The 15,293-nt window shown below is 40.3% G+C and overlaps 1 protein-coding gene across 1 annotated transcript; it reads left to right on the top strand.

Annotated features, from left to right (window-relative positions):
• Positions 1 to 2,740: 2,740 nt before the first annotated feature.
• LOC110497179 (uncharacterized) lies at positions 2,741 to 14,208 on the top strand. Its single transcript, XM_090187830.1, has 11 exons — positions 2,741 to 4,131; positions 5,157 to 5,272; positions 5,431 to 5,497; positions 5,603 to 5,758; positions 7,950 to 8,045; positions 8,158 to 8,302; positions 8,443 to 8,465; positions 10,531 to 10,689; positions 10,778 to 10,922; positions 11,065 to 11,093; positions 11,663 to 14,208. Exons 1-11 carry the CDS (start codon positions 4,048 to 4,050, stop codon positions 11,825 to 11,827), a joined length of 1,185 nt encoding a protein of 394 aa, XP_090043956.1. The 5' UTR covers positions 2,741 to 4,047; the 3' UTR covers positions 11,828 to 14,208.
• Positions 14,209 to 15,293: the final 1,085 nt, after the last annotated feature.

Raw genomic sequence — 15,293 nt, 5'->3', positions numbered from 1 at the left:
ACTTTAAACAACACTATTTATGGATATCTTTCAGAAATGGCTTTCTTCTTGCCACTCTTCCATAAAGGCCAGATTTGTGCAATATACGACTGATTGTTGTCCTATGGACAGAGTCTCCCACCTAAGCTGTAGATCTCTGCAGTTCATCCAGAGTGATCATGGGCCTCTTGGCTGCATCTCTGATCAGTCTTCTCCTTGTATGAGCTGAAAGTTTAGAGGGACGGCCAGGTCTTGGTAGATTTGCAGTGGTCTGATACTCGTTCCATTTCAATATTATCGCTTGCACAGTGCTCCTTGGGATGTTTAAAGCTTGGGAAATCTTTTTGTATCCAAATCCGGCTTTAAACTTCTTCACAACAGTATCTCGGACCTGCCTGGTGTGTTCCTTGTTCTTCATGATGCTCTCTGCGCTTTTAACAGACCTCTGAGACTATCACAGTGCAGGTGCATTTATACGGAGACTTGATTACACACAGGTGGATTGTATTTATCATCATTAGTCATTTAGGTCAACATTGGATCATTCAGAGATCCTCACTGAACTTCTGGAGAGAGTTTGCTGCACTGAAAGTAAAGGGGCTGAATAATTTTGCACGCCCAATTTTTCAGTTTTTGATTTGTTAAAAAAGTTTGAAATATCCAATAAATGTCGTTCCACTTCATGATTGTGTCCCACTTGTTGTTGATTCTTCACAAAAAAATACAGTTTTATATCTTTATGTTTGAAGCCTGAAATGTCGCAAAAGGTCGCAAAGTTTAAGGGGGCCGAATACATTCGCAAGGCACTGTAAATCTTCAATAATGTTCCAACCGGAGAATTCCTTTGTCTTTAGAATTGCAATGGTACGCAAGCTACCTCTCACATGAACGTACGTGGTCAGCTCATGGCACTCTGGGAGAGACCTTACTCAATCCCCTCTCATTCGCCCCCACTTCACAGTAAAATACTCAAACAAGGGTCTAAAGACTGTTGACATCTAGTGGAAGCCATAGGAAGTACAATATGACCCCATAGACACTGTATATTCGATAGGCAATGAGTTGAAAACTACAAACCTCAGATTTCCCACTTCCTGGTTCAATTTTTCTCAGGTTTTCGCCTGCCATATGAGTTCTGTTATACTCACAGACATCATTCAAACAGTTTTAGAAACTTCAGAGTGTTTTCTATCCAATACTACTAATAATAGTAGTTCATCCGAACGGGAAAATGCTGCCCCCTATCCCAAACAGGCTAAAAGGTTTAAGGTTAGGGGAAGGGTTAGCTAAAAGGGTTAAGGTTAGGGGAAGGGTTAGCTAAAAGGTTTAAGGTTAGGGGAAGGGTTAGCTAAAAGGTTTAAGGTTAGGGGAAGGGTTAGCTGCAAAGTAACTAAAAAGTAGTAAGTAGTTGAAACGTTTCTAATTAGCTAAAATGCTAAAGTTATCTGTGATGAGATTTGAACTCACAACCTTTGGGTTGCTAGACATTGCTAGACGTTCACATTATACTCCCACCCCGACCAACAACCCTACTTTCATTTTTTGTCATAAGTAACCATCTGTCTTGTCGTAATATATCATACTAATTTGAGTGTCCTGGATTTACATTAACTATGTTACGTGTAGTCTATGAGACCAGGCTGCCTTTCTAGACCCTAGTCAATGCTTTTCAAGGGTTTCTCTCTGCTTGTCTTATTTCTAACTGTTTCTTTCCATGAAGGGCTGCAGTCTCTGACATTTATTCATGAAAAATATTTGGTGAATATAGTGTCAAAACATGTGACAGATATATGTACTGTACACCATACATCTTTTCCAATATATCTTCTACTCTTTATTCCACTTTCCCTGTTTCCTTGTCGTGTATCTAACTTGCTATATCTTGCGACAAATCACTTCAGTCTCTGACCACTATTCCTGAGAAATATGAACAAGCACTACAACAGTCTCTTTCATACTTACATGGTATTTTTGTTTACTTTCATGACCTCCATGACTTTGATTCTCTTTGGGTCGTAGACACAGTTCTCCTTGTCGGTTGCTTTCTACCATATCGACGCCTGGTGGAACCCAGGCGGTGTCATATCCATGCTCGGTATGCCAGGTCTTCTGCATGGGGTGATCCTGCTGGTCTATGATCTTAACCTTCCCTACATCCACTCTGACTTTTAGTACTCTTCTCTTAGAGTTGGAAACACCAAGGGGGTATTCACAGGCTTTTTGAATGTCCCGTGTAACATAAACACCAGCACCAAGCATGCTGATATCTGCTCTTGATAGTATGAAGCCATTCTTCTCAATCAGCTCTGCAGCCTCTACTGAGGTGCCATGGAACATCACATATGTTCGTTGATCCTCAGGATGTTCACCAGTGTCGAGAAAGTTGTCTAAGTATGGAGAGTTTGGTTTCATTTTCCTCAGGCAAGCCCTAGTCAACATGATGATTCTAGCTGTGAGAACCTGTGCCAAAATATGCTTTTATGAATAGACAAACTTCTGCAATCCAGTAGTAACGATTTAGATCTCCTACAGGGCCTTCAGAAAATATTCATACCTCTTGACTTATTAAATATTTTGTTGTGTTACAGCCTGAATTCAAAAATTCTCACCCATCTACACACACAATACGCCATAATGACAAAGTGAAAACATGTTTTAGACCAGGAAACGAAACCTAAATAGGTAAGATTGGCCTGCAGTCAGGAATTGAAACCTAAGCGCTAGGTTTCCTAAGCATACAGAGTATTCCTGCATTTGTCTGGCAGCAGCAGGTAAGAACGGTCTCACCTGTTTTTCGAGACATGTTAACTTATTACTGGACACTTGGCTATCAAACAACCCCTGTTTACTTACTAAATAAGTCTTTACATGATCGTGTTATAATGCTAGTGTAATAATTCAGCATATTTTGAAATATTATTCAGCCATAACAATTTAGTGTAACAGTTTCAGCCTTAGGAATTTTAATTATGTTAACTTACAAATTGTAATTGCAATGTATGTACTTATATTACAGCTCATTTCAGCAGAGGTGTATTTAACAGCAGTTTGGTTACTATGGATGTTAACCCTGATTCCCCATACTACATCAACTTGCTTGACAGCAAGTCTCATCCTGAAGATCACAGAGAATATGTGATGTTTCATGGCTGCTCAAAAGAGGGCGCAGAGTTGATTAAAAGGGAACCCCAGAGACTGGGCTTGGGTATTCAAGATTAGATTATATACCTTTTGTCATGAATATTCATCTGTGATCTGTTTCATCTGACATTATGATATGGATTGTTTTAACCTATATTCAACAATAAATATCCATAGTCTGGAATACCTCCCTATGTTGTTAGTCATGATTGTTTAATAATGGCATTATTGTGCAGGTGGGCTGGAGCACCACAAAGGACACATTTGTGTGGGTAGAACCATCATTGGATCTGATAGGACAGGATCTAGTTAGAAAACAAGTGGTTTTTCGTGGTAAGACCATGTGTGCATTTTATCCTCAAACTTTTCAACTAACATGGACTTTGATATTAATCAGTGTGCTCAGTTTAGGTTACACTTTCTTGATGGTACCAGTAGGCCTATGTTAACTTCTTGATTTTATACACAAATAATGTAAATGTAATTTTCCTTTGATATTTAAGTGATCAATATTATGCCGGGGATTACACTGACAATGATATTCTATTCCTGATAACATACAGAGGATTCTGCAGAGTTCTATCAGCTCTGGTATGCTGATAGTAATGACCAAGTGAGAGGAGCCAGCACCCCCCTCTGCTTTAAAACCCCAAAACACAGACTACTACCTGGAAAACAACCAGTTGGTCATCACAACACAGGAACAATACAATCCACAATATCTCAAATCCAAAGATTGTGTTTTGAAGACCATGCGTGAACTACTTGTCTTCAAAAGGCAGCACTCTCTGTTGGGATTGATGATGTTCCTCACAAGAACATATTAGCTAAAATGATCCATAGGAGAGGATATGTACATGACATGATGTGTGTTTCTGAATCTATGAACAGGTAGAGTAAAGTGAGAGAGAGAAAGAAGAGCTGGTCATGGAGATAGAGCAACTGAAAGAGCAACATGAGACTCTGAGAAGTGTCCTGAAGGAGCAACAGCAAGAGATTGATCGCCTCAAGGTTTGTTTTCAAGTTGTTTGTTCCAACAGCAGCTCCTTTCTCAAGCTGATCTCAGATCATTTTGTATTATTCTGTAGGTTAATCCGACAAACACTCCTTTTACTGTATGTTACATGGTATGTATTCATTTGTGGAAATCCATCACTCATTTAGTTTGATATGTCATGAATTACAATTCGTATTAAATGTTAAGAATTTGCAAAATGTGCAAAATGTTACGACTGAAAAATGTACAATATGTTACAAATTTCCAAAACGTATGATATTTTACGAATTATAGATAGGTGGTTAACGTTAGCTAGCTGGCTAATATTAGCTCGGCTATAGGTTAGGGTTAAGTTTAGGAGTTAGATTAAAGGGTTAAGGTTAGGAGAAGGGTTAGCTAAAAGGTTTAAGGTTAGGGGAAGGGTTAGCTAAAAGGTTTAAGGTTAGGGGAAGGGTTAGCTAAAAGGTTTAAGGTTAGGGGAAGGGTTAGCTAAAAGGGTTAAGGTTAGGGGAAGGGTTAGCTAAAAGGTTTAAGGTTAGGGGAAGGGTTAGCTGCAAAGTAACTAAAAAGTAGTAAGTAGTTGAAACGTTTCTAATTAGCTAAAATGCTAAAGTTATCTGTGATGAGATTTGAACTCACAAGCTTTGGGTTGCTAGACATTGCTAGACGTTCGCATTATACTCCCACCCCGACCAACAACCCTACTTTATTTTTTTTGTCTAGAGTAACCATCTGTCTGGTCGTAATATATCATACTAATTTGAGTGTCCTGGATTTACATTAACTATGTTACGTGTAGTCTATGAGACCAGGCTGCCTTTCTAGACCCTAGTCTTGTGTCAGAATGGAAATGAGAATATATGTTTTATATATATGTACTACCAGTACTACTACAACTAATTATCATTGGTAGTAAAAAATCAAATACAATCTGACAGCTGTAGGCTCTACACTATACAGCTGAATACCATCAATGCTTTTCAATGGTTTCTCTCTGCTTGTCTTATTTCTAACTGTTTCTTTCCATGAATGGCTGCAGTCTCTGACATCTATTCATGAAAAATATGAACAAGCATTGATCAAGATCCAACAGCTGAAGAAGGAGCAAGAGGAGTTGAAAGGGAAGGTTGAGGTCCAAAGTGTGGAGATTGCACAGTGAGTCATTCTTGTCTGAAGCAATCCATTCAATGCATGGGAACATAGTGTTCTAGTCCAACACCTTTCCAGTCATATCATGATATCATGCTGCCTTGGATTTTTTTGACACTAGTGTACCAATGTGGTTCCTCATGCCCCCGTGTCTGTGTAAACAGGCTGACCCCAAGGCTCAAATCTGAGCAGGAGAACCGCAGACTGAAGGATTACATTCAACTTCTACAGGTCAGCACACTCAGCAGAGTAATGAATGAGAGTGAATGCTTTTAACACACATACGCTCTTTAAAAGACTAGTTGACTAATTCATTCAACGTCATGGAATCTGCAGGAGGCTCGGACACAGTTGCACCAGGAGCAGCAGGCTTCCAACAACACCCGCAGACGTGCAGAGAAAGCCGAGAGGGAACTGGAGGAGGTCTATGAGCGCATGGAGAGCACTTCCATGACGTCTGCTCAGACCAAGCAGAAGAGCAGCAAACTAGAGGTGCATTTATAGTTAAAAAAATATATATTTTACTCTCCTTTTTCTCCCCAATTTTGATCTTGTCTCATCGCTGCAACTCCCCAACGGGCTCGGGAGAGGCGAAGGTCGAGTCATGCGTCTTCCGAAACATGACCCGCCTTACCTCGCTCATTAACAACCATCAGCTTAACCCGGAAGCCAGCCACACCAATGTATCGGAGGAAACACTGTTCAACTGGCGACTGGGGTCAGCCTGCAGGCTCCCGGGCCGGCACAAGGAGTCGCTAGAGCACGATGAGCCAAGTAAAGCCCCCCCCGGCCAAACCCTCCCCTGACCCGGACAACGGCCGGTTGTGTTCAGGGTTGGGGAATAACGGATTACTTGTAGAGGATTACATGTAGAGGATTACAAAACCTGTAACTGTAATCCGTTACATTACCAGCAAAAATATTGTAATCAGATTACAGATACATTTGAGGATTACATCGAGGATTACTTTTAGATTCAGAAAGGATGTTTGTGGGAAAAAAATCAGTTTTCTCAATGACAAAAAAGGTGCAAATTTAAGTTTGTTCCACCTCAGCGAGTCTGACCACAAGTCAGAGACGACTATGATGACACGCCAAAGGTGTTTGATGGATTGCGGGAAAAGAGCAGGAATAGGCTTTTGTAGGCTACAGTCCAAGCTATGTCTTGGTGCCAATGCTGTCGGCATCCAAAGATTATCCAACTTGAATAAACTCTTGGAGGTAAGGATGACATCAGTGTTGTAGCCTACGGACGATACGGATATCACCTATTATTGATATTTACATAGCGCATTGATGTGAATCACACTGCTGCTCTCTCATTTAGCTATTTGCACCTTACTGATTGTGGTTGTTGTGGATGGCTGGTCACAAATTTAAATGTGTATTTGAACCTAATAATGGTTGAATTCAAGAGGTTTAAGGTGCCTATCAATCACAGTTCACTAGACAGCCAGTGAAAAATGTGCTCTTGCAACAGTTGCATAGTGCAGATCCAAGCCTATGGAATAAAAGTGGGGCTTGTATTGCTCAATCTAATTCATGCTGATAAACAAAGAGAAATCCATAGACCTAATGGGCACATGCTCAAACTTTCAAATTTTTGATAGACTTAAAGGGCTAATCAGTAGTTGTTACATCAATTTTTGGACATATATATATATATACAGTGGATATATATATATATATATCCACTGATTCTTGAAGAATATAACTTATAAATCCCCCATGAGCTTAGTTCAACTGTTACACTCCATGGGAACCCAAAATATTCCAATGTTTGTAAACATTGTAAATGTAAACAAACACTGTGTAGCCTCATGACAAGGTTAAAATAAAAATATATATCATGGATGGTCAGTCCTTGGATACGTAGCTCTGTCTATTCATCCAAGAGTGGTTACATTTCTCCAGGCCCATCCCTCAGCTTTTTTACCAAAACAGAGGCGGGGTGGCGGTTTTGTTATTGTTTCATCAGTGGATGTGCCTTTTAAACAGCTGCATATTATCAAGATATCAAAGGGTATAACATTTATTGGAATGACTGGAATTCTAATATACTTTGGTTTTTAATGTAAAGATATCATTTAATTGAATTATTATATGTAGTAGAAAGCGATGGGTTAGAAGAAGCCTACATAACCAACCCATAAAGTAACATTTAACATCTGTATATGGCCAGCTATGTAAACTTTAACATTGATTTATCCTTCAATAGATGTTGTTTAATTGGTAAGATACATTTTTGTCTTCTTCTAATGCCTCTTAAGGGGAAAGTAATCTAAAAGTAATGGAATGTAATTAGATTATGTTACTGAGTTTGGGTAATCCAAAAGTGATGTTACTGATTACAATTTTGGACAGGTAACTAACAGATTACATTCAGAAAGTAACCTAACCAACCCTGGTTGTGGGACAGCCCGGGAATGAACCCGGGTCTGTAGTAACACCTCTAGCACAGCAATAGAGTGCCTTAGACGGCTGCGCAACTCAGGAGGCCTAAACTAGAAGTGCTTTAAGGATATCTTAGACACTATTGAATTTTCCGATCCACCAAATGGATATGATTTTTGTTCATCAATATGTTGTTTGTTCTGTGAAGTTAGTCCACCTGTAAATGAATAGAGAACACACTAACCTTATTCTCTTGGCTGATCACGAGTTGCCTGTTCTCTCCTCCCAGATGCAACTTTTAGAGTTACGCAGAATCATTGAGGAGAAAGAAAACATAGCAGAGATGGCTAAAGTAGAAAATGAGGAGTTGTCCAGAGAAAATCAGGTGATTGCTATGAATTTTGCTACTATTTACTAGTCATTAAATTTTTTAATTGTTTTTACTGTAGAGTTGGTGATGTTTTCTCATCATGGAGTTTTCCACTGTATTCTGTCAGGACCTCAGAAGAGATATTGAGAGACTTCGCAAGGAGTTCACTGACCTCCAGACTGTGTCCTTGGAGCCTCCCAGCCCTTATGGCTCTCCAGCGGACCCCACCCCTACTGAGGAGCAGCAGCTAGATGTACTATCTGAGACCCCAGGTAATCTCAATTCTCCAGCTGTTGGAAAGCCTCACCTTAATATTCCTGAATCTGAAATGAACGCCACTTGGGCCTCATGAACACTCTTTCTTGAAAAATAACAAAACGTGTTCAATTCTGACATATGACTTCATTTGCAGACACTGCTCCAAACTCCGAGGAGGTATGTAGAGTCATTCCTATGGTATAAATCTGGGGTCCCCAATTACATTCAACCCAATTGTTCTTTGAGCAGATGGTCAGGAAGCCAGAACATAGTTGTAAATCATTTGTACACTTCCAATTGACCTAAAGAATCTCAAACAGATAAAGTATTTGACAAAAACAGAATAATTTCAAACCTTGATTACATGGGGATACGATCACATATATCTATTTATACGTGGGAATAGTTGGGAACAGATTTCCTAAATTAAAATCACTTTGGGCTGATTTCCTTCTTTTAAAGTCTGTTATGTGGGTTTGTGTTCTTTTTTGTGGCTCATAAAAATCCCGGCGCGCCTATAGGGGAACCCTGTGGTTATACATGGTATAAATGCAGTTTACACGTTTACAACAAGATACACTAGTGATTTGGGATCAAAGGGTTGATTTCACAATGGTTTATGCACCATCATTTCTGTACTACACTATAGTTAACTATCCATCTATCTGGTATTACCACTTACAGAGCCTTCAGAAAGTATTCACACCCCTTCACTTACAGAGCCTTCAGAAAGTATTCACACCCCTTCACTTACAGAGCCTTCAGAAAGTATTCACACCCCTTCACTTACAGAGCCTTCAGAAAGTATTCACACCCCTTCACTTACAGAGCCTTCAGAAAGTATTCACACCCCTTCACTTACAGAGCCTTCAGAAAGTATTCACACCCCTTCACTTACAGAGCCTTCAGAAAGTATTCACACCCCTTCACTTACAGAGCCTTCAGAAAGTATTCACACCCCTTCACTTACAGAGCCTTCAGAAAGTATTCACACCCCTTCACTTACAGAGCCTTCAGAAAGTATTCACACCCCTTCACTTACAGAGCCTTCAGAAAGTATTCACACCCCTTCACTTGCAGAGCCTTCAGAAAGTATTCACACCCCTTCACTTACAGAGCCTTCAGAAAGTATTCACACCCCTTCACTTACAGAGCCTTCAGAAAGTATTCACACCCCTTCACTTACAGAGCCTTCAGAAAGTATTCACACCCCTTCACTTACAGAGCCTTCAGAAAGTATTCACACCCCTTCACTTACAGAGCCGTCAGAAAGTATTCACACCCCTTCACTTACAGAGCCTTCAGAAAGTATTCACACCCCTTCACTTACAGAGCCTTCAGAAAGTATTCACACCCCTTCACTTACAGAGCCTTCAGAAAGTATTCACACCCCTTCACTTACAGAGCCTTCAGAAAGTATTCACACCCCTTCACTTACAGAGCCTTCAGAAAGTATTCACACCCCTTCACTTACAGAGCCTTCAGAAAGTATTCACACCCCTTCACTTACAGAGCCTTCAGAAAGTATTCACACCCCTTCACTTACAGAGCCTTCAGAAAGTATTCACACCCCTTCACTTACAGAGCCTTCAGAAAGTATTCACACCCCTTCACTTTGTACACATTTTGTTTTGTTACAACCTGTATTTTAAATGGATTATATTGAGATTTTGTTCCACTGGCCTACACACAATATACCCCATAATGACAAAGTAACTTGTTTAACAAATTAGTTAAAAATGAAAAGCTGAAATGTTTTGAGTCAGTAAGTATTCAAGCCCTTTGTTATGTCAAGCCTAAATAAGTTCAGGAGTAAAAATGTGCTTTACAAGTCACGTAAAAAGTTGCATGGACTCACTCTGCGTGCAATAACAGTGTTTAACATGATTTTTGAATGACTACCTCATCTCTGTACCCCACACATACAAGTATATATGTAAGGTCCCTCAGTCAAGCAGTGAATTTCAAACAGGCTCAACCACAAAGACCAGGGAAGTTTTTCAATGCCTCGCAACGAAGGGCACCCACTGGTAGATGGGTAAAAAGAAAAGCAGACATTGAATATCCCTTTGTGCATGTTGAAGTTATTAATTACACTTTGGATGCATCCAGTCACTAGAAAGATACAGGCATCCTTTCTATCTCAGTTACCGGAGAGGAAGGAACCTGCTCAGGGATCTCACCATGAGGCCAATGGTGTCTTTGATATTATTACCACTTAAGACCTGTACCTTTCCCATAGTTGTCCTTGCAGTGTCGTCACTGCCATGAGTGGTTCCCTGGCATCACCCAGGATGAGCTGGGGCTGCATGAGGACAGCCACAGACTGTGTCCCTACTGCACCCTCATCTGTGACGGAGTGGAGCAGACTATATTTGAAGACCACATCTTCAGCCATGAGGTGTAGAGATGCCACATCCTCACAACCATTTATACAGAGAGTTGCTGAGAGTAGACTAAATCTGATACTCTACTGAATATATTCCCAGGAGTTCACTGACCTCCAGGCTGCTCCAGTGTCCATGGAGCATCCCAGCCCTTATGGCTCTCCAACTGACCTCACCCCCACTGAGGAGCAGCAGCTAGATGTACTATCTGCCTGTCTACTCTCTGGGAACCACTATGAGACCCCAGGTAATCTCAATTCTCCAGTTGTTGGAAAGTCTCACCTAAATATTCCTGAATGAGAAATGAACGCCACGTGCCTCACGGACACTCCTCCTTGAAAAATAACAAAACATGTTCAATTATGATTGACATATGATTCTGTTTGCAGAAACTGCTCCAAACTCCCAGGAGGAAGAGGTATGTAGAGTCATTCCTATGGTATAAATCAGGGGTGTCAAACTCACTTCCTGGAGGACCGTGTGTCTCCTGGTTTTGTTATTTACTTTAAATTACTGACCAATTGAATACCTAGACAATCAGGTGAGGGGGATGTGTTACTAAGGGAGGAGTGAAACCCCGCTGGTACTCGGCCCTCGAGGACTGGAGTTTGACATCCCTGGTATACATCACGTGTCAAACTCATTCCACGGAGGGCCGAGTGTCTGTGGGTTTTCGCTCCTCCATTTTACTTGATTGATGAATTAAGGTCACTGATTAGTAAGGAACTCCCCTCACCTGGTTGTCTAGGTCTTAACTGAAAGGAAAAAACCAAAAGCCGTTGACACGGGCCCCTCCGTGGAATGAGTTGGACACCCCTGATATACATGGTATAAATGCAGTTTACACGTTTACAACAAGATACACTAGTGATTTGGGATCAAAGGGTTGATTTCACAATGGTTTATGCACCATCATTTCTGTACTACACTATAGTTAACTATCCATCTATCGGATGTTACCACCTAAGACATGTGCCTGTCCCATAGTTGTCCTTGGAGTGTCGTCACTGCCATGAGTGGTTCCCTGGCATCACCCAGGATGAGCTGAGGCTGCATGAGGACAGCCACAGACTGTGTCCCTACTGCACCCTCATCTGTGACGGAGTGGAGCAGACTATCTTTGAAGACCACGTCTTCAGCCATGAGGTGTAGAGATGCCACATCCTCACAACCATTTATACAGAGAGTTGCTGAGAGTAGACTAAATCTGATACTCTATGGATGATGCTCCTAACAACCCATCATACAGAGAGTTGCTGAGAGTAGACTAAAGATGATACTCTACGGATGATGCACCTAACAACCCATCATACAGAGAGTTGCTGAGAGTAGACTAAATCTGATACTCTACGGATGATGTTCCTAACAACCCATCATACAGAGAGTTGCTGAGAGTAGACTAAAGATGATACTCTACGGATGATGCTCCTAACAACCCATCATACAGAGAGTTGCTGAGAGTAGACTAAATCTGAAACTCTACGGATGATGTTCCTAACAACCCATCATACAGAGAGTTGCTGAGAGTAGACTAAAGATGATACTCTACGGATGATGCTCCTAACAACCCATCATACAGAGAGTTGCTGAGAGTAGACTAAAGATGATACTCTACGGATGATGCTCCTAACAACCCATCATACAGAGAGTTGCTGAGAGTAGACTAAAGATAATACTCTACGGATGATGTTCCTAACAACCCATCATACAGAGAGTTGCTGAGAGTAGACTAAATCTGAAACTCTACGGATGATGTTCCTAACAACCCATCATACAGAGAGTTGCTGAGAGTAGACTAAAGATGATACTCTACGGATGATGTTCCTAACAACCCATCATACAGAGAGTTGCTGAGAGTAGACTAAATCTCATACTCTACGGATGATGTTCCTAACAACCCATCTAGGACATTATAAAACAAAAATGTATATCCACCTGTTCATAAATGTTCTCTTGTCTAAGACTGTCCATTCTTAATTTCAGTCTTAGTAGAGATTTGCCTCCATTGCTGGTCAATAGGAATGTATTGCTTTGCTTTTTAATGGTTTCTCTATTGTTATAAACTACGTTTACTTTGGCTTATTGCACTATACTGACTCTCTCCCCTTAAACCTGCTGCTAATATATGTGTTGCATATTAGAGTCAAATGATTCATGCCCAAATGATTCATGCCCAAATGATCATGCCCAAATGATTCATGCCCAAATTATTCATGCCCAAATTATTCATACACAAATGATTCATGCCCAAATGATTCATGCCCAAATTATTCATACCCAAATGATTCATGCCCAAATGATTCATGCCCAAATGATTCATGCCCAAATGATTCATACCCAAATGTTTAACGGTCAAATGATTGAAAGTTGAAATGGGATTAATGTGGGAAGAATTTTGTTGTTGTTATATTCACAGTTGTCTTGACATGAAATAAACATTGTTTTGTATCATGAACTACAATATTCAAAGAATTACTATGCTATTTAAATAGAAGGTTGTTGAATATAATGAATAATACAACAACAACAAATGAATGAATGACAACTGCCTCAGAACATAACATTTGTAACCTAGTTTTCATCTCCAGCTATGTATTCCACCTAGTCAGAAGTGACTTTTTCGTAGCAGGTTAGGAGAACTTATGCAGCAGGTTAGGAGAATTAACGTAGAAGGTTAGGAGACTGAGGTTAAGGTTAGGGTTAGTTACATTGTTCTCCTAACCTGTAACGAAAAGTAACATCCGGTCGTAGCTGTACTCCATCTAGTCACAACCAAAGAGGTGGGCTGACAGCAGCCAATAGTGTGGCTCTGCAGATGATTGGGAATCCAATGCATGTAGCCTGATCAGTCATTAATTAGGCTAAATGACTTAACAAAAATGTTTGTTAGAGGAATTTTACAACCCTAATTTAACTGTAAAGAAACGCTCCACTTCGCTAGAGGGTGCTTTTTGGCCCTGGTCAAAAGTAGTGCACTATAAGGGGAATAGGGTGCTATTTGGCATGCTGCCCCATGACATATGTTTGTTTGCCATTATATCATTGAATAAGAACTAAGAGAATGTAGCATTTATATCATTAATATATAAGAAATCAAGACTACAATATTAGTAGCTATGCATGGTGGGGCGGGGGATATCATGAGTTATAATGATAATATGTGTAAACCACTAAGATGTTTTTTGCGTTTATTGAAAATGATATTGTACATTGGTTACGCTCTCTGTTCTTCCTGTTCTCTTCAACCAGTGTCATGAGCCCCGTTTAAACCTGGTTCTAACAGTCCTTTGTCCTAATCTTGTCCACATTCTGGCTGTGCGCACAGGTGTAGATGATTCACGCATTGTGATTGTGATCAGATCTTCCTGCCCATCTCTGGAGGTAGTTAAGCACGCATTGAATATGGACAAGATCAGGACACAGGTAACACCAGGTATAAATAGGGCCAAGATCTGCCTGTGTGATCATCATAGTAATAGTATCATGGGAAACATCCACCAGAGATATAATAAAAGCATCATATTGAAGAAATATATATTTTTAACATCGTTGTCGAAACACCCTCAAGTGCGTCCGAAATGGCACTATATTCCCTATGTCAAGGTAGGCAGCCCTGTTCCTGGAGTGCCTCAGGTACTGCAGGATGTTGTTCCAACTTGGCACCACACCTGACCAACTGGTGCTAATTGAGCAATTCAGTGATTGCCTAAATTCAACACACCTGGTCTGCCAGGTCGGTTAAATGAAAAACATGTCTGTGGCCCTCCAGGACTGCACTACTTTAAACCAGGGCCTATAGGAGAGCAGCAGCTCTGGCTCTCATATCCCCAGAATAATGGGAAATGATGTAAATATATCACTAGCCACTTTAAACAATGCTACCTTATATAATGTTACTTACCCTACATTATTAATCTCATATGCATACGTATATACTGTACTCTATATCATCGACTGTATCCTTATGTAATACATGTATCACTAGCCACTTTAACTATGCCACTTTGTTTACATACTCATCTCATATGTATATACTGTACTCGATACCATCTACTGTATCTTGCCTATGCTGCTCTGTACCATCACTCATTCATATATCCTTATGTACATAACCTTTATCCCCTCACACTGTGTACAAGACAGTAGTTTTGGAATTGTTAGTTAGATTACTTGTTGGTTATTACTGCATTGTCGGAACTAGAAGCACAAGCATTTCGCTACACTCGCATTAACATCTGCTAACCATGTGTATGTGACAAATAAAATTTGATTTGATTTGAAGACAAGAAAATGGTGTGTGGGTTCTCCCTATGTGGATCGCAGGGGTGTCCAACCCACCATAGGGCCCTGGTCAAAAGTAGTACACTCTAAGGGGATAGGGTGCCATTTGGAATACACAGTCTAACATGTTATATAGAAAAGGAGGAATGAGGAGAAGAAAAAACAACCCTGGTTAATTTTTCTAAATGTTTGTATTGTAATAATTACTGTCTAGTGGGGATTTCTGTTAAGTTGGGTTTTCGTTGACGTCTTTATTTTCTGTTTACATTTTCAGACGCATCGTTTTGTGACAAATCGTCTTAGAGGAAGGCACCATGTGGAACTCAGTCTAAAAACA

The sequence above is a fragment of the Oncorhynchus mykiss genome, chromosome 10 (assembly GCF_057628025.1).
Source record: "Oncorhynchus mykiss isolate SJ-2025 chromosome 10, ASM5762802v1, whole genome shotgun sequence".
NCBI lineage: Eukaryota > Metazoa > Chordata > Actinopteri > Salmoniformes > Salmonidae > Oncorhynchus > Oncorhynchus mykiss.
This window is presented reverse-complemented; position numbering and strand designations above follow the sequence as displayed.

Bases quoted from the DNA above. Each gene is read 5' to 3' on its own strand.
- LOC110497179 (XM_090187830.1), top strand. From the start codon at position 4,048: ATGGAGATAGAGCAACTGAAAGAGCAACATGAGACTCTGAGAAGTGTC. The intron at 8,303-8,442 runs GTAATCTCAATT...CTTCATTTGCAG, and splicing joins TGTACTATCTGAGACCCCAG to ACACTGCTCCAAACTCCGAG. The intron at 10,923-11,064 runs GTAATCTCAATT...TTCTGTTTGCAG, and splicing joins GAACCACTATGAGACCCCAG to AAACTGCTCCAAACTCCCAG.